Source organism: Melospiza melodia, chromosome 12 (genome assembly GCF_035770615.1).
Source record: "Melospiza melodia melodia isolate bMelMel2 chromosome 12, bMelMel2.pri, whole genome shotgun sequence".
Lineage (NCBI taxonomy): Eukaryota > Metazoa > Chordata > Aves > Passeriformes > Passerellidae > Melospiza > Melospiza melodia.
In genome coordinates this window covers 7318391-7333910 of record NC_086205.1, presented here as the reverse complement: position 1 = coordinate 7333910, position 15520 = coordinate 7318391, and the positions used below count along the sequence as shown (strand labels likewise).

The 15520-nt window shown below is 54.6% G+C and overlaps 1 protein-coding gene across 1 annotated transcript; it reads right to left on the bottom strand.

Annotated features, from left to right (window-relative positions):
* Positions 1 to 5828: 5828 nt before the first annotated feature.
* Positions 5829 to 15261, bottom strand: PTTG1IP (PTTG1 interacting protein). The gene is made up of 7 exons (XM_063166611.1): positions 15183 to 15261; positions 12755 to 12807; positions 11363 to 11471; positions 8660 to 8765; positions 8489 to 8554; positions 8056 to 8102; positions 5829 to 6600 (listed from the first exon to the last, which is right to left on the bottom strand). The coding sequence occupies exons 1-7, from the start codon at positions 15259 to 15261 to the stop codon at positions 6557 to 6559; spliced, it is 504 nt and encodes a 167-aa protein (XP_063022681.1). The 3' UTR covers positions 5829 to 6556.
* Positions 15262 to 15520: the final 259 nt, after the last annotated feature.

The window sequence follows — 15520 nt, the reverse complement described above, 5'->3', positions numbered from 1 at the left end:
CAAGCCTTCCTTCCATCCCGGCCCGTCTCGGTAGAGCCACCATTAATTACCGCGCTGTCGCCGAGCTGGCAGCGGAGCGCCCCCTGCAGGCGCGGGGCAATCACCGCCCCCACCCCGTGCTGCCCGCCGGGAGCCAGCAGCGCCCCTGCCGGCCGTGCCCGGAACTGCAGCGCAGGGGAAAGTCACCCTAATCATTGTGTGTACTTGTATTAACTGTTATAGTTGTTGCAGCACTTTGGGCTGGAAAATGAAGTATTGGGACTTGCCTAAAAGAGACAGTCTCAGTAAAAGGGGGTACTTGAGAAATAACACAGAGACTAGAAATTTTCAGTTCCTCTGAAGTTACTGAATAGAGCTTTAGGGCTAACTAGCAAAAAGGATTAAAGGTATGCATAAAGGAGGATAAATGTAGCTGGAACCAGTGGAGAAAAAGATAGAGGACTACAGAGGAGTTTTTTTTTGCAAATTACATAACAAAAAACAATAGTGCATGCCCAAAGAAAAAGTTCAAAAAAGGTATATTGAGTAATACTGAAGCATTCAGTGAATATGACCACCAGGCCCCCCCTTTAGATGACCTCCAGGACCAAAAAAGGAATTCCAGTAAAAGGCGAATGCATGCAAATTAGTTCTAGGGAAATGGTGTTTGCGTATTAGCTGGGAGGTACATTGTAATGAATATGTATGATCAGGATGGAATAAATACCCTGTTGTGAACTTTCACCACACACATCAGATTAAAGGAGATACACTTCTGTGTGTCCAGCGCTGATAAAGAATGCCGCTTTCTAACACTTCAAATTGAATAAAAAAAAGTTTATTTCAGAGCGAACATCCTAACAAACATCCGAACATCCTAACAAACATCCTAACAAACATCCTAACATCCTAACATCCTAATATCCTAATCTCCTAATCTCCTAATATCAATATCCTACTCTATCCCTAAGTTTCTAAAACTATATGCTTTCCCTCCCACAACTCCCACTCTCCTAGTCTTGAAGTAATGTGCAAACAACGGGCAGAAGAAATCAGACGAGGCCCTTCTCAGCATGCTGGTTTGCAGTTCGGACGGGCCATGGAGGATCCACATCAAATCAGAACACGAGGTTGCGGTGCTGGTTGTCCCCTGCGGCCATAGCTTGAATTCCCCTCGGTGGCCGCTGTCCCAGCCCGTTTCTTCGCAGGTCATCCAGCTCTCTCCGGGGACGCTGGCGGGGCACAGGGCTCGGGGCCCTGTCCCCATCGGCCAGTCTGCGGCGCCGGCCGCCTCCAGGAGCCGCATCCTCCTGCGCCTCCTGCTGCTGCCGCTGGCGCCAGCGCACCACGAAGGGATGGAGGCGGCGGCGGGGCCGGCGCGGGGCCAGCCCGGCGCGGCTCTCCTGGGCCTGCAGCACGCGGATGCCCCCGATGGGCCCTTGGCAGGTCGGGCAGGTGGCGGCGGCGTCGGGCCCGGCCTGGGGCTGGATGCAGGCGTGGCAGAACACGTGTCCGCAGGGCTCCACGGCGGCAGCGGGGCTCTGCAGGAAATCCACGCAGATGCGGCACACCCGCACGGCCCGGGGCGCTGGGGGCTCCTCCCTGACCTCGGCCATTGCTGGTCCCGGGCTCGATTGCTCTCGGCCGCTGGCAGGACTCGAAGGCTTGGCTTCCACTTGGGGCACTCGGAGGCTCCTCAACCTCTCGTGGGACTCAGAGGCTCCTCAGTTACTGGCAGCACTTGTAGGCTCCTCAGTCACTGGCAGCACTCAGGTTCCTTGGTCACTGGCAGCACTCAGAGGCTCCTCAGTCACTGGAAGGACTTGGAGGTTCCTCTTCACTCACTGTCAGGACTCAGATGGTTGTCTTCACTCACTGGAGTAATTCAGAGGTTCCTCAGTCACTGGCAGGACTCAGAGGCCCCGTCAGTCACTGGAATAACTTGGAGGTTCTTTGGTCACTGGAAGGACTCAGAAGTCCTCACTCACTGGAGTAACTTGGAGGTTCCTCGGTCACTGGAGTAACTCAAAGGCTCCTTGGTCACTGGAGTAACTCGAAGGTTCCTTGGTCACTGGCAGGACTCGAAGGCTCCTCGGTCACTGGAGTAACTCGAAGGTTCCTCGGTCACTGGAGTAACTTGGAGGCTCCTTGGTCACTGGAGTAACTTGGAGGCTCCTCGGTCACTGGAGTAACTCAGAGGTTCCTCGGTCACTGGAGTAACTCAGAGGTTCCTCGGTCACTGGAGTAACTTGGAGGCTCCTCGGTCACTGGAGTAACTCAGAGGTTCCTCACTCACTGGAGTAACTCGAAGGCTCCTCGGTCACTGGAGTAACTCAGAGGTTCCTCACTCACTGGAGTAACTCGGAGGCTCCTTGGTCACTGGCAGCACTTGGAGGTTCCTCCTCAGTCAGGGGCAGACTTGGAGGTTCCTCACTCACTGGCAGGACTTGGAGGCTCCTCAGTCACTGGCAGCACTCAGGTTGCTCGGTCGCTGACAGCACACAGAAGATGCCCACACGCTGGTAGCACAGAGGCTCCTCAGATGCTGGCAGCGCTTGGAAGCTCCTCAGCTGCTCTGGGTCACAGCCCGAGTGTGCTGGCACTACCCAACGCTGGTGGTTATAGTTACGCAGGTGGTGTCACAATGACCATGAGTGACGTGGCCTGACATCACAGGGCACTGAGGGACACACCCAGGAGCTCCCCCATCCACAGAGACAGATCCTGTGGCACACAGCCCACCTGGAAGTGGGCTGCACACCTCAGTGTTTGCCCAGATCCCTTCCAGGTGGTCCCTGCTGGTTTCCATGCCATGTGCTGGGGTCTGGGGCTGCACCTCCCCAGGGAGAGGACTCTGCTCAGCCCTTGGTTGAACTTCAGGAGGTTCCATCAGCCCATTTCTCCAGCCTGTTGAGAAATGTGGGACCACAAGACCTGTTGAGGTCCTTGTGGGTGCACAAGTCACCCACTGGCATCTCAGCAGCTCCTCCCATTGTAGGAAAGCCAGCAAAGTTGCTGAGGGTGCCCTGGGCCCCGTTATTCAGGCCACTATCAAGAAGGAAGAGGAGCGGTCCCAGTACTGATGCCTGGGCTACACTGATGAAGATGATCAGCCTCTATCTCAGCTTCATGCTGCTGATCAACACCCTCAAAATAAAAACGAGTATCAGCAGTTAAAATCACTTCCTCGCAGGGCAGAGCTTATTTGCAAAGTTCTGCCTCCCCCAAGCCTCCTGCTTTCTCCAAACTCATGAGAAATATCTGGCGGATCATTTATCAGCCCCAGTGAGCATTTTCCCCTTCAAATACAGCAGCTCTGGAATACAGCATAGGATCTCTTGAATCTTTTGCCTCTTCCACCACTTTTCCTGAAATATACCTGGTATTTTCCTGAAAATACCATTGTAGCACTACACACTGACACCACCTCTTGGAATCATTTGGTGCCCTTTGCAAAGAGACTGGGGTTGTTTGGCAGAGGCTCTCCAGCACCAGGCACCTCCAGGGCCCTGTTTCTAGCAGAGGAATTTGACCTGAGTGGTCTGCTGCCACCATAGCCCTGCTGTGGATGGAATGGAAGAGACTGTGATGACAGCAGGCCACCCCAGCACAGTTATCCACCTGCAGCTGGGCAGCCTGTGCTCACAGCTCAGTCTTGTCCCTGGGGTTTCACCTCCCAGAGTGTTGGCTGTTTGTCCCACCTTTCCTATCACATGGCTGGAATTGGCCTAGTGCCACCTTTTTGTGGCTTTATGTGCAGGGCTGTAGAACTCTCCTTGGGCTCAAAGCCAAGCTCCCCATTAGATGTCATTAACCCCTTCTTTCCAAGTTCCCTTGTGCATCCTCCTGGTACCCACTGCAGGTGGTGGGGCACTGTCCCACTCCTCAGCTGCGGTGTCCCCATCACCATCTGCTTCCCCATCCCACTCAGGACAGATTTCCATCATGGCAGCCTTGCAAAGGACCAGTTAATCCTCATGAAATATCCTTTTAGCTGCCAGGCTCCACTCTCAGTTACACTCCCAGACCTGAGTGGCACCTTGGCCACCCAAGGACACAGCTTCACCTCCCCACCATGGCCCAGCCAAGCCTAAGGGTTCACCAGCTTTTCAGTGCCTCAGCCACATGATCCCTGCCCACAGCAACCTTCCACAGGAGGAATTAGAAACATCAGGGGTAGCTCCATGCCAGGCTATGGGAGGCAGCCCCTGGAAGGAGGATGCTGGAGCCCAGGATGAGAACAGAGGACACAATGCCTCTGTCCAGGGACACTGGGTGCTGCCCTAGCAGCATGGCAAGGCCTCTGCTTGTCCCCAGGACATGGCCACATTCCATCCACCATCCATCCTGGCTCCCAGCAGGTCTCTCTGCTGCCCTGGCTCAGCAGAGGAGGACAGAGCCAGTCACAAGTGGGGTTTCAGGAAGAGGAACTGGCTTGCAGGGGTCCCCCATCCCTGATAGGTTTGGAGACATCACCCCTTAGTGCTGGGAGCAGGGCCAGTGGGAGCCCTCAGGGAACACAAAATGAATTTACTGGTCCCAGTCCCAGGGCAGGAGGGGGACAGGAGCCTGGTGCAGGGGAAAGGCAGCTCAAAGGGCTTTAGCACCAGCTGTCCCTGGGTGTTGGTGCCTCTCAAACAAAGCCCCCACAGCTTTCCCTGTACCTTTGGTTGGCAGAGGCACCACGGGCCCTTTGGTCCAGCACAACCAGGACCCCTGTCAGCACTTTCCCTTCTCTTTACTGGGCTCCACAGTTCATCCTCCATGCCCAGGGGGATTCCAGCCAAACAGGGATCTCTTTGGATCATCACCTCCCACCTCCCACTCCTGGCTCCTGCCGGGCAGCACCGAGCGCAGCCCCTGCCCGGACACAGGGTGGGAGAGCAGCCAGCAGAGAGCCTGGCAGGGCCAGTCCCTTTGTTCCTCCCACCCAAGCCTCTTCTGGCATAGCCAGGGACAGTCTGGATCAAAAGTCATTCACAAGTCCTGTCCTTGGGTGTGCTGGCATCAGCCAGGGCTCCCGGCCCTTCAGCTCCCAGCTCAGCTGGAGCAGCTCTGCTGAGCTCCCCAAACATTCAGAGGGAGAGTTTGATCCCAGCCAGGGCTCCTTCAGCTCCCAGCTCAGCTGGAGCAGCTCTGCTGAGCTCCACAATTCCAGCCCTGCACAGGGAGAGTTTGATCCCAGCCAGGGCTCCTTCAGCTCCCAGCTCAGCTGGAGCAGCTCTGCTGAGCTCCCCAAACATTCAGAGGGAGAGTTTGATCCCGGCCAGGGCTCCTTCAGCTCCCAGCTCAGCTGGAGCAGCTCTGCTGAGCTCCACAAGCCCAGCCCTGCACAGGGAGAGTTTTACCCCAGCCCATGGCAGTCCCCCCCAGGCAGGAGGCCACGGACAGCTTTCCCCAGCCCAGACTCTCCCATCCTGCCCAGCCTCACACGGGGCTGTGGGTGCTGCATGGGCAGCCCTGGGCAGCTCCAGAGCAGCAGCTCCATCCTCCTCCCCAGCCCAGCTCCCTTGCACTGCTGGGGCTGCAGGCTGAGCCCCCAGGCCCCCCACGTACACAGGGGCTCTCTCCTAGAGATCCCAGGGACAAAAGGCCAAACTCTTGCCAGAACACCCAGCTCCTTCCTCAGAGAGCAGCCTTGCTTCCATCCCCAGCTCTTCCTAACACCTGAACATCTCTGGGAACTGACTCCTCCTTTCAAGCCCAGCAAGAGCCCGAGGCAGCCTTGCTTCTGCCTCCCCCAGCTACCCCCAATGAGTCAGAGCCACATAACAGTGACAACTCCATCTGCCACTACTCCCAACCTGTGCCTGCTGTGGAAGCAGAATTAAACTCTTTCAGACCAGAACAGTAATTGAATCAGTTTAATATACAGTCAGCAAATTGTAAATGCACTTGAAACTTACGGTATTGCTAACAGATGTGGCCATTGAGCCCAAGACCACCTTTCTAGAAAGGCACAGAGAGGTAGGAAAGGTGGGGCATTTCCCCAGATTAGTTGCAAGTGAGAAGGTGCACATAAGGCCCTTCCTCCTGGAAGCACCAGATCACCAGAAACTTGTGCTCTTTGAGAGGACTGCTAATGTGCTGGGATAAGTGCAGGCACCTGGAGTGACAGCCAAAGCCTCCTGCTGACCCTTATGTCAGAAAACTCTTGCTGGCTTTTGCATATACTAGAAGAAAAAAAAAAAAAAGGAGCAGAGCAGAAGAGCCTAGCTCTGTGTGCATGAAGTGTTCTTGGTGAGGCAGGAGTGAGTGAGGGAGGTGTGACATTGCTTTTGCCCTTGGCTGGGACAAGGACTGTTCTGTGCATTGCTTTGGACACCACAACCACCCTGGGGTGAGTGAGAAGAAATGCTCCATCCTCCAGTATTGCCACCATGGCTTCTTGCACCAGCAGGGCAAGAGCAAAGCCCTGACCAGACCGAGCACCTGGAGTGGGGACAATGGTGTCACCAAGGATTTGGGTCATCTTCTGTGGCAGTTGAAGTGGCACCATGGTGGTGGGGAGAAGCTGGAGACTTTTGGCTCTGCAGAAGGCACTGTTCACCAGGGTGGGTGGGTGTGTCTGGAGATGCTAATTCTCAAATTTTGCATAAGGGTTCTCTTCCTTGAACAGGCCTAGAAGAGAGGAGACATTTGTTCAGACAGCAGCTCCCACAGTGGTCACAGCCAGCAAGAAAACCAGTCCTGGGAAGCAACTCTTTGTCATTTAAGCCTCCTCAAGCCTCCCAGCTGCAGTTCTCCCAAAACGCCTGCTCTTAATTGAGCAGTGCCCACAGTCAGCACTGTTTCACTCTCTTTCTCTACAAGAGGAGACATCTATTGAGAAGATTGACCTGATGGCAAGCTCCTCTCCCAGGCAGTCCATGTACAGTCCAGGTAAAGCAGCCTGCCTGATCTTCCAGAGTGCTCCCTCTGCACACCCCTTCTGTCAGACTGGACTTACAAGCAGACTCCCAAATTAAATTAGAACTGTTCTTAGACTTGTTTCCCTGCTCCTGCATTGAGACTGGGAAGCAGCAAGGCAGGGTATGGGGCTGGAATCTGGGCTACCAACAAGCCACATGCCATGCTGTTTGCTGCTTTCCCAGCTCAACACTTCTGAAGAACAGTCACAAAGGACAAGACTGCAAACTCTGGGGTCAGGCTGCAGCCAGACAACCTTGGCATGGCAAGACAGGCCCAGAACACAGCTCTTCCATAGGAAGATGCTTCCCATCCAAGAGCTCCTTCAGGCACAGCTTTGCCTGCTCTTTCTTCCCCAAAGGAGCCTGCCCATCCAGAGGCCCTGGGATCTCCTGCCTAACCTGGACCTGCAGCAGGCAGCAGCTGCAGGCAGAGAAAAGATCTCTAGTTTTCCCTACAGCCTCCCCAAAGCCAGAGACCACCAAGTGCAGCATGCATGAGCCCAACTGCCCCACAGGCAGACACTGGCAAAGCCCCTGGCAGTCCCAGTGGGCAGGCTGTCCCATGCACAGAGCAACTGGCTGTTCCCTGCTTCCTTCCAAGCTGATGTTCCCCTGGCCCAGGTCCTTGGGACTCACCTGAGGGACAGGCCAGCCCCAGGAGGGAGGCTGTGCACTCCCATCCCCAGGGGACTGAGACACCACTGCTGGCACAGAGGACCAGAGGGATTGGGGTGGGATTGGTGCCTGCTCTGTGCTCCTGCAGCTCTGGGCATTCTGATTCCTACCTGGCCCCACAGCCCAGGCTGCTGGCTCACCACAGGGCTACTGGAGGGCTGTGCCTGAAGGGTAACAGCATCATGATGCTGCTGTGTCTGCCAGCTTCTGCTTCTCCCCTCCAGTCAAGCTCCATCAGCTTCTCCCACACGAAGGACACATTCTGGGGAACATTATACACTTCCTCTTCCCCGCCCAGGGAAATTAGCCCTGTGTGGGCTCACACACCATGAGCCCAGCATCTCTACACTTATTCTGAGCCAAGAGAAGCAGGGACCATGTTTTCCCTGCTGGCCAGGTCTCAGTTACAGCTGTGACCATGGCAAGGAGCACAGTTACAGAGGCTGCCTCATCTAAAGCTTAGTTTGAATCACTCATGCCAGCACTGTACCATATTTCCTCCGGATTTCATCATGCCGTGATTTCATCTCTGCTCTCCTGCGAGAGGCAAACAGAAAAGCCATGAGTCAGTAATTGCTGGTACAAAAGGGAACAAAAAGAGCCAGAGCTTGCTTATTCCCAAGCAAGGGAGCTCCAGGCTGGCAGGTTTGCTCAGCCTCCCACCTCAGGGAGGCTCTAGGGACCACCAGAGCCCACATGTCAGCAGCCCTTTGGGAGCTGCATACACAATACTTGTGATGCTACATCCACGAGTCACCCCAGCATGACATTCCTAATGTCATGACATTCCTTGTGTGTGAGCTAGGGCTGAAGCAGCCACTGACTGCATGTGTTGAGCCCCATGTGCCTCCTGGCATCATGTTTGATGGCACAGACAGAAGCCAAATCATCCTGCAGCCTCAGGGCCTGTGGTACAAACTCACCTCTCCTCCTGCCGCACCCGCCGCTTCTCCCGCTCCCTGGCTGCTCTCTCGTCATCCTTGTCTGGCCTGGGAGACAAAAAAGCCCTTTAGTGCTCTCAGCACTCAGTTCTGCAGCAGCACATGGCTGCATCTGAGCTGCCCCACAGTCAGAGGACCCCCTCCAATACTTGCTTTTTGCTCTTTTTCTTGCAACAGCAGCAGCAGCAACAGACCCCCAACATGATCAGAAGCGTTCCTCCCACCACGGACATGGCAATGATCAGGGCTTCAAAGTTCACTGAAGGATTTGACAAAAACATGTTTAGCACACACAGACACAGCTGCCTGGGGTGACAATATAGGATCACAGGATCATTAATGTTGGGAAAGCACTCAAAGATCATCAAGTTCAACTGTTCCCCCAGCATTGCCAGGTCTTCCAGTAAACCATGTCCCCAAGTGCAACAGCTCTGTGTTTTTTGAATCCTTCCAGGGATGGTGGCTCTACCACTGCCCTGGGCAGCCTGTTCCACTGTCTGATCACCCTCTGAGTAAAGAATCTTTTCCTTACTATCCAACCTAAACCTCCCCTGGTGCAACTCGAGGCCATTTCCTCTTATCACAGCCATTTTCTCTTGAACATACAGCTACTGTCACCAGCAGCTTCAGTCACTGGGCTGGAGATATGCAACCACCTGGGAAAGCAAATGGACATTGTTAGCTGTAGATAACAATGTAGATATACCAATGTAGATATAGCAAGTGTTGGTACCCACAAATAAACACCAGCTGAGCACATGTCCCTGCTGACAGGAGTGCTCAGTTACTGGCTGTGAAGAAAGGCAAGGACAAATGCACTCAGGTCAAACTCCTCTGGCAGAAACAGGAGCAAAACTATCTTAATCACTAAACCAGGTAAAAAGTAACCATCAAGGGAAAACACCCAACAACTGAAGGCTTCAGGGTTAAGGAAGGATCTCTGACAGGGTGGAATTGCTGTCCATGGGAGCCAGCCTCAGAAGTCATCTCTGATGAGATGAGCACTTAGAGGTGTCTGAAGTCCTTGGGCAAGAGATAAACTGAAATAAAATCTGTTGAGATTTATCAGCTTGGGGGCAGCAGTGCTGCTCAGGCAGCTGAGGGCCAAGTCCTGCTTCCTGCACTGACTGCCACGTCTCCCCAGGGCTGGGGGGCTCTGCTTGCCCACACACACAACAAAACCTGCTGGAACACAGTGAGGCAGCAGCCACAAGCCCTGGCCCCTGCTCATCCTGTTCAGCTCCTGCAGCAATGGCAGCAGAGACACCGGCCAAAAATGACACTTCTAGATGCCAAGGATTTCAGGCAACAACAAAGAGGAGTTTATTCCAAGCATGGTTCAGGCTGTTCAGAGACTTGTGCCTGTGGAAATATTTGTTTAGGAGCCACTTTGTACACAGCAGCCAGGCTACAGAAATCTCAGTGCACCTGAACTTGCTCAGAGCACTTTTGAAAGTCATTCAGTCCAACTCTCTGCCATGGGCAGGGACATCTTTCACTAGACCAGGCTGCTCACAGTCTGACCTTGAATGTTTCCAGGGATGGGGCATTCACCATTTCTCTGGGCAGCCTGTGCCAGTGCCTCATCACCCTCATTGTAAGAGATTTCTTCCTTTTATCTGCTCTAAATAGATCCTCTTTTAGGTACTCCAGCCTGAGCTGACTCCACCACTGAAGTGGTTTTCAAAGCCTGCAGCAGTTTCAGTGCTTCTGAAACCCTTTTGGGGTTTCAGGATGAGCCTGGGGTTCAGCACCCCCCTTCCCACACAGAGAGGTCTGTGCAGAGCACCAGGCACTCCTCCAGCTGATGACAGAGGCTAAGTCACACACACCAAAAATGCAGAATCACACAAGAGCTAATCTCCCACGGGACTAATCTCCTCATAGCAAGTTCTGCAAGCCAAGGAATGTGATCTTCTATAATGAAACCTTTTGTGACGCTACTCACATCAAAACTAGTATTTCAAGGTCTTACAGAAGTTTCAGAAAAGCATACCACAGGGCTCACAAAGAGGAGATTCTTCCTCCACAAGCAGAAGAGCAGTGTGAACTCTTGTGGGCAGACAGGAGAGCTCAGCCTCGAGCACAAGAGATGACAGGCAACAGCAATTCAGCTCCAGGCTCCTCATCAAGGGGGTGGGTGAGAGCAACCAGCCCCCAGCTTGTTTCCTTCCTGCTCCAGCCCCCAAAAGCTGGCTCCTGTCTGAGCATGAACATGCACTAAGCTTGGTCTAAACAAGGCACCAAATTCTCCAGAAATCCTTCAGAAAACAGAGCAGGAGGGAGGAGAGGCAGCTGTCCACCAGAAAAAGCTCCCAGAGGAGAGCTGCACATGCAGGGGTGGTTTTAGAGGAGGTTTTTTCTCAGGTGGGTAAGAGCTGAGCAGGACTGTGGGACACTCAGCACTAGAAGCACACACAGGTTCCCAGAGAAGTCACCACACCTCTGGTTCCAGGAGCCCACGTGGGACAGTAGCCACATGAAGAGCCAGCAGCGGTGCACAGAGTGACATGGCAGCTGCAGGGGAGAGATCTTCTGGGATTCAGACACCAGCAAGGGCTGCACAGGCCCACAGAGAACCTTCCACTGCTGCTCCCAGGCGCCAGCCATGTCTGGAGCCTCCATCACACCACAGCAGAAGGGATGTATTTTGGAGCAGCTAAATCCTCACGGGTCCTACTTGCCAGAAGGCAGGAACTGCTCATACTCTGCTTCCCCACCCACACTCCAGCAAGTTTGCAGAACCTTGACTGCCTTCAGCCTGTCACTGCTGCACTGGCAGAGAGATGGGAGGCAGGGGAACCTCCCACAGCAGCAGGCAGGCACTCCCACAGTCACAGCCAGGCTGGCACTTACCCCAGCAGACTCCCCAGCGAGCAGAGCGCAGCTCACACAGGTCAGCCGGGGGGAGGATCCTCCTGACAGGGTACTCCATGCACCTCCTGCTGCTGGCACACCACAGGCACTAGGAGACAGGCAGCAGGCAGCACAGAGTCACTCCTGCACTGCCAGTGACCCACACTTTGCTTGGCAGCCACAGCACAGGCTGGCTCACCAGGTATCACCCAGCAGACACAGGGTGCTCAGGAGTAAGAGCTGTGTCAGCACAGATCACACCGCGAGAGGGGAGTGCAGAGTAAAGATGCTGAGACTCCTTTTCCTGCCTTAGAATTGTAGACTATCCTGAGCTGGAAAGGACTCATAAGGATCATTAAGCCAACTGCTGGCCCTGCCCAGGACAGCCTTAAGAACCCCACCATTAATAACACAAATCCTTTATGTTTGTTTTTGGGATAAGAAGAAAATCTTTGAGATAAAGCACTCCACACACACAAAGCTGATGAGCAGGAGAGGTGTGCATGTGCCCAGCTGTCACAGACATCTTCTATGAAAAATCTTTTCCTTAGGATTTTTCCTCCTGAGAAGATGAGAGGCCTCAGGAACAAAATGTAAACAATGATTATCTGCTGCTGTGGAATGCAACAGGTGGATCTGTGATTGGTCTCATGTTGGTTGTTTCTAATTAATGGCCAATCACAGTCAGCTGGCTCAGACAGAGTCTGAGCCACAAGCTTTTGTTGTCATTCTTTATTTTTCTATTCTTAGCCAGCCTTCTGATGAAATCCTTTCTTCTATTCTTTTAGTATAATTTTAATATAATATATATCATAAAATAATAAATCAGCCTTCTGAAACATGGAGTCAGATCCTCGTCTCTTCCCTCATATCAAGACTCCTGTGAACACCTTCACACCCAGCCACTACAGACCATCTGCAGAGCTTTGCATGCTCCTCTCCTGGTGGCACCAACCCCTAACCCAGCATTCAGAAGGGTTTGGTCAAACTGGTTCTGGCCACATCAGCTGCAAGATCTGACTCAAGTTCAAGTTTGCTGATATCTGTGATAAGGCAGCAGGGACTGGCAGGACAGCAGTACACATCCTGCACCCACCCAGTGCCACAGCCCAGCTGCTGCAGGGGAACTTGACCAGCCAGCCCAGCCCACTCAGTCCTTTCTCCAAGCCCATCCATGAGGAAGCAATTCCATTACTCTAATCTAAAAGCACACAACAAAACGCACCCAGTTTCTAGCAACCTTTCTCCAGAGCACCAGAGAGGGATTGCCCTCTCACCCTCGTAGGTGGGTGGAATTTGCAGCATGTCTGGGACAAGGGACCAGCCCTGCTTCCAGGAAGGAAACTTTTTCAGGTGTGGTGAGAGGTTGGCAGTCTCACTGCTGCTACTCACAGTGACATTTTTCAGGCATTCTTCACAGCTCCTGTTCGTATACTGGCGGCAATCTGCAGGAAGGAAAACAAGAAAGACACCTCAGGACTTTGAAGAGCTTCAGTGCTTTAAAACTCTGGGCTCCTCCAAGCCTGCTCCTGCCCACCACTGGAGCTGCTGCAAGAGCCACCAGCTTCAGCACGTGCTCCCTGTCATGGTAGGAAGCCCAAATGCAAGGCAAGTTCTGCCTTGCTCTGCTGACAAAGCCCTAAACTGTGAGTTCCTCTCTTGGGTTTTATTTCCCCAAAAGCCTGAGCATCAGCTGTGACAGTAGGGCAGCCAAGGGACACAGCTAGAGTCTGTCAGAGGGACCCTGTGAGGATGAGGGCAAGCAGTGGGTGGGTGATACAGTCCTGTGGCACCAGATGATGGAGCAGCTCCAGCAAACAAGCCCAGACACAGAAGTTGCTACCAGGAGAAGCAGAGGAGCACACAGAGCTCCAGATCCTGCAGGAGGCCTGCTGCTGCACATGAGGGCTGTGCCCTACCCCAGCCAGTTCATCCAAATCTTCCTCCAGCAGGACACAGTCCAGGCAATGGGAGCAGCACTGCAGCCAAAATCTGTGCTCATGTTCAGAACCTGTTTCCAAGCCCACCTCTTTCCAGACCTCAGTTCTACAGACACAGGTGGCTCTCAGGATCAGAGCCACCATGGGTGAAGGCATCCAGCTGGGCAGGGGAATGGATAAAGTCTGAACACAGGACAAGCTGGCCCCATTCTGAGCTTAGCTACAGCTCCCAGCAGTGCTCCTGGAAAATGTCTTCCTACAAGATATTCACCTGCAATTCACTGGTGTGCTTCCCCAGATCTGCAGGAAGGGTGCTTTGCCAAGCCCTCAAGAATGAGCCGTTTAAAACTGACTCCTGCTCAAGAGTCTAAGCAGCAGCCTGTTTGACAGTGGTTTAAAAGGAAAACTCAATTTGCCTGACCACTCACTGCTGGCTGAAGGATCATTGCTTTGCAGTGTCGTAATCAGGAAAAAATCAATCCCAGAGGTGCTTGTTTTCCACTCTCACAATCAGCAAAGCTGGATTTTCTCCCTCCAGCTGGCAGGAACCCTCAGCTATGACCCACTGTCAGCAGTCACATGCTCTGTATAGCCTTCCAAACAACTGGGCAATTGATTAACATAGCTCAGATAAGGGTGTTTACACACCAGAGAGGCTGAGATTGCAGGTTTTAAACACTCTGAAGCTGCATCTTCTCCAGCCTCAGTTGAAGAAATAGGGAAGCACAGCGGTGCCTCTGCTGCTCCAGGAGTCACAGAACACCCTCCCACAGCACAGGAGGCCAGTGGTGGGCAAAAGTAGAACTTGTGGGTTTAAATAGGCTTTGCTTTCCCCCAGGATATCCCCTCTCCCTAGCTTGGGCCATCATCCTCCAAGTCATTAAGTCAAAGGCAGCGAATTACAGCTGTTTGGGAATGGGCTGCTTTGAGGACAGCACAGCCCTTCAGGATTTGGTTTGTCCCAATGTCCCATCCCAGGTGAGCAGACAGCTCCCATGGCATGGCACAGGAAGCACTGCACTCCTCAGGGACAGAGACACCACAGCAGCTCTTGCTGTGCTAAAGCCACCTGGGTCATGCTTTTGACAGCTGGCTACAGGAGGAGTGAAGTGAATGGAGAACAGCTCCTGGCTTGGAAGAGGGGGCAGACTTCTTAGGACACTCTGAAGGCAGTCATCCCCACCCTCTGCTACAGCTTCTTCTCCACCTGGAGCAGCACCTCTGGGAGCTCTGCTCCATCCCCAGGCACTAAGGAGGAGCAGCTGGACACCCACCCATATCCAACAACACCCACCCATGTCCGACAACACCCATCTTCTTCCTGGTCTGAGGCTGCCCAGCCACTGTCCCACACCCTCCACAGGGCCATCAGCAGGAGCCTGGCTGTCCCGTGGTCAGGACAGGTAAGCAGCTCTCTCACCTGAGCTGTTATCATCACTGAATCATGGAATGGTTTGGGTAGGAAGGGTTTTAAGCCCACCAGGGGCAGGGACCCTTCCACTATCCCAGGCTGCTCCCAGCCCCGTCCAACCTGGCCTCGGACACTTCCAGGGATGGGGCAGCCACAGCTCCCCCGGCTATGGAAGTCCCAGTGGAAGCCGGAAAAGCGGCGAGCAAAGCTCCACTTGCAGCACCCACCCAACTTTCCCCACCTCGAAGGGACACACCGTGAGGAACTGTCCCCGAGGGACACGGCCATCCCTCCCTGCCCTCACTGCCCACAGCCCCTGACCAGCGGCCACCCGCCCCGCTGCTGCCGGCCTGCTTCCCGCCCGGACACCCACAGAGCCGGGCTCCAAAGCCGCTGCCCAGCCGCGATTTTGGGGTGCTGTGCGCGGAGAGCCCTCCAGCCGCACGGCGGGGCCGCGGTCACCGCTTACCTCCGGCCGCCTCCTGCGCGGCCACGGCGGCGGGCAGCAGGGCCAGGGCCAGCGCGCAGAGCGGCAGCGCCGGGGCCATGGCGGAGCGGGCCGGCACCGGGGGCGGCCCCGCCGCTATGTAGGGCCGGCCGGGGGCGGGCCGGGGGCGGCCCCGCGGGGCGGCGAGGGCCGGGGGCGGCGGCCGGAGCAGCTGTCACGGGCAGAGAGAGCCTCGGGGCTGCCGGAACTCACCGAGACCCTGCTGGCCCGTACCCTTGCCGGACCTTACCGGGGACCCGCCGGCCGTTACCGAGACCCCGCCGGCCCTTGCCCTTACCGGAACCCGCCGGCCCTTACCG

Excerpts from the sequence above, each read along its gene's own strand:
- PTTG1IP (XM_063166611.1), bottom strand. The coding sequence starts at position 15,261 with ATGGCCCCGGCGCTGCCGCTCTGCGCGCTGGCCCTGGCCCTGCTGCCC. Across the intron at positions 8,766-11,362 it reads TCGCTGGGGAGTCTGCTGGG|TGAACTTTGAAGCCCTGATC; the intron begins GTAAGTGCCAGC and ends CAAATCCTTCAG. Across the intron at positions 8,103-8,488 it reads CGGGTGCGGCAGGAGGAGAG|GAGAGCAGAGATGAAATCAC; the intron begins GTGAGTTTGTAC and ends TGCCTCTCGCAG.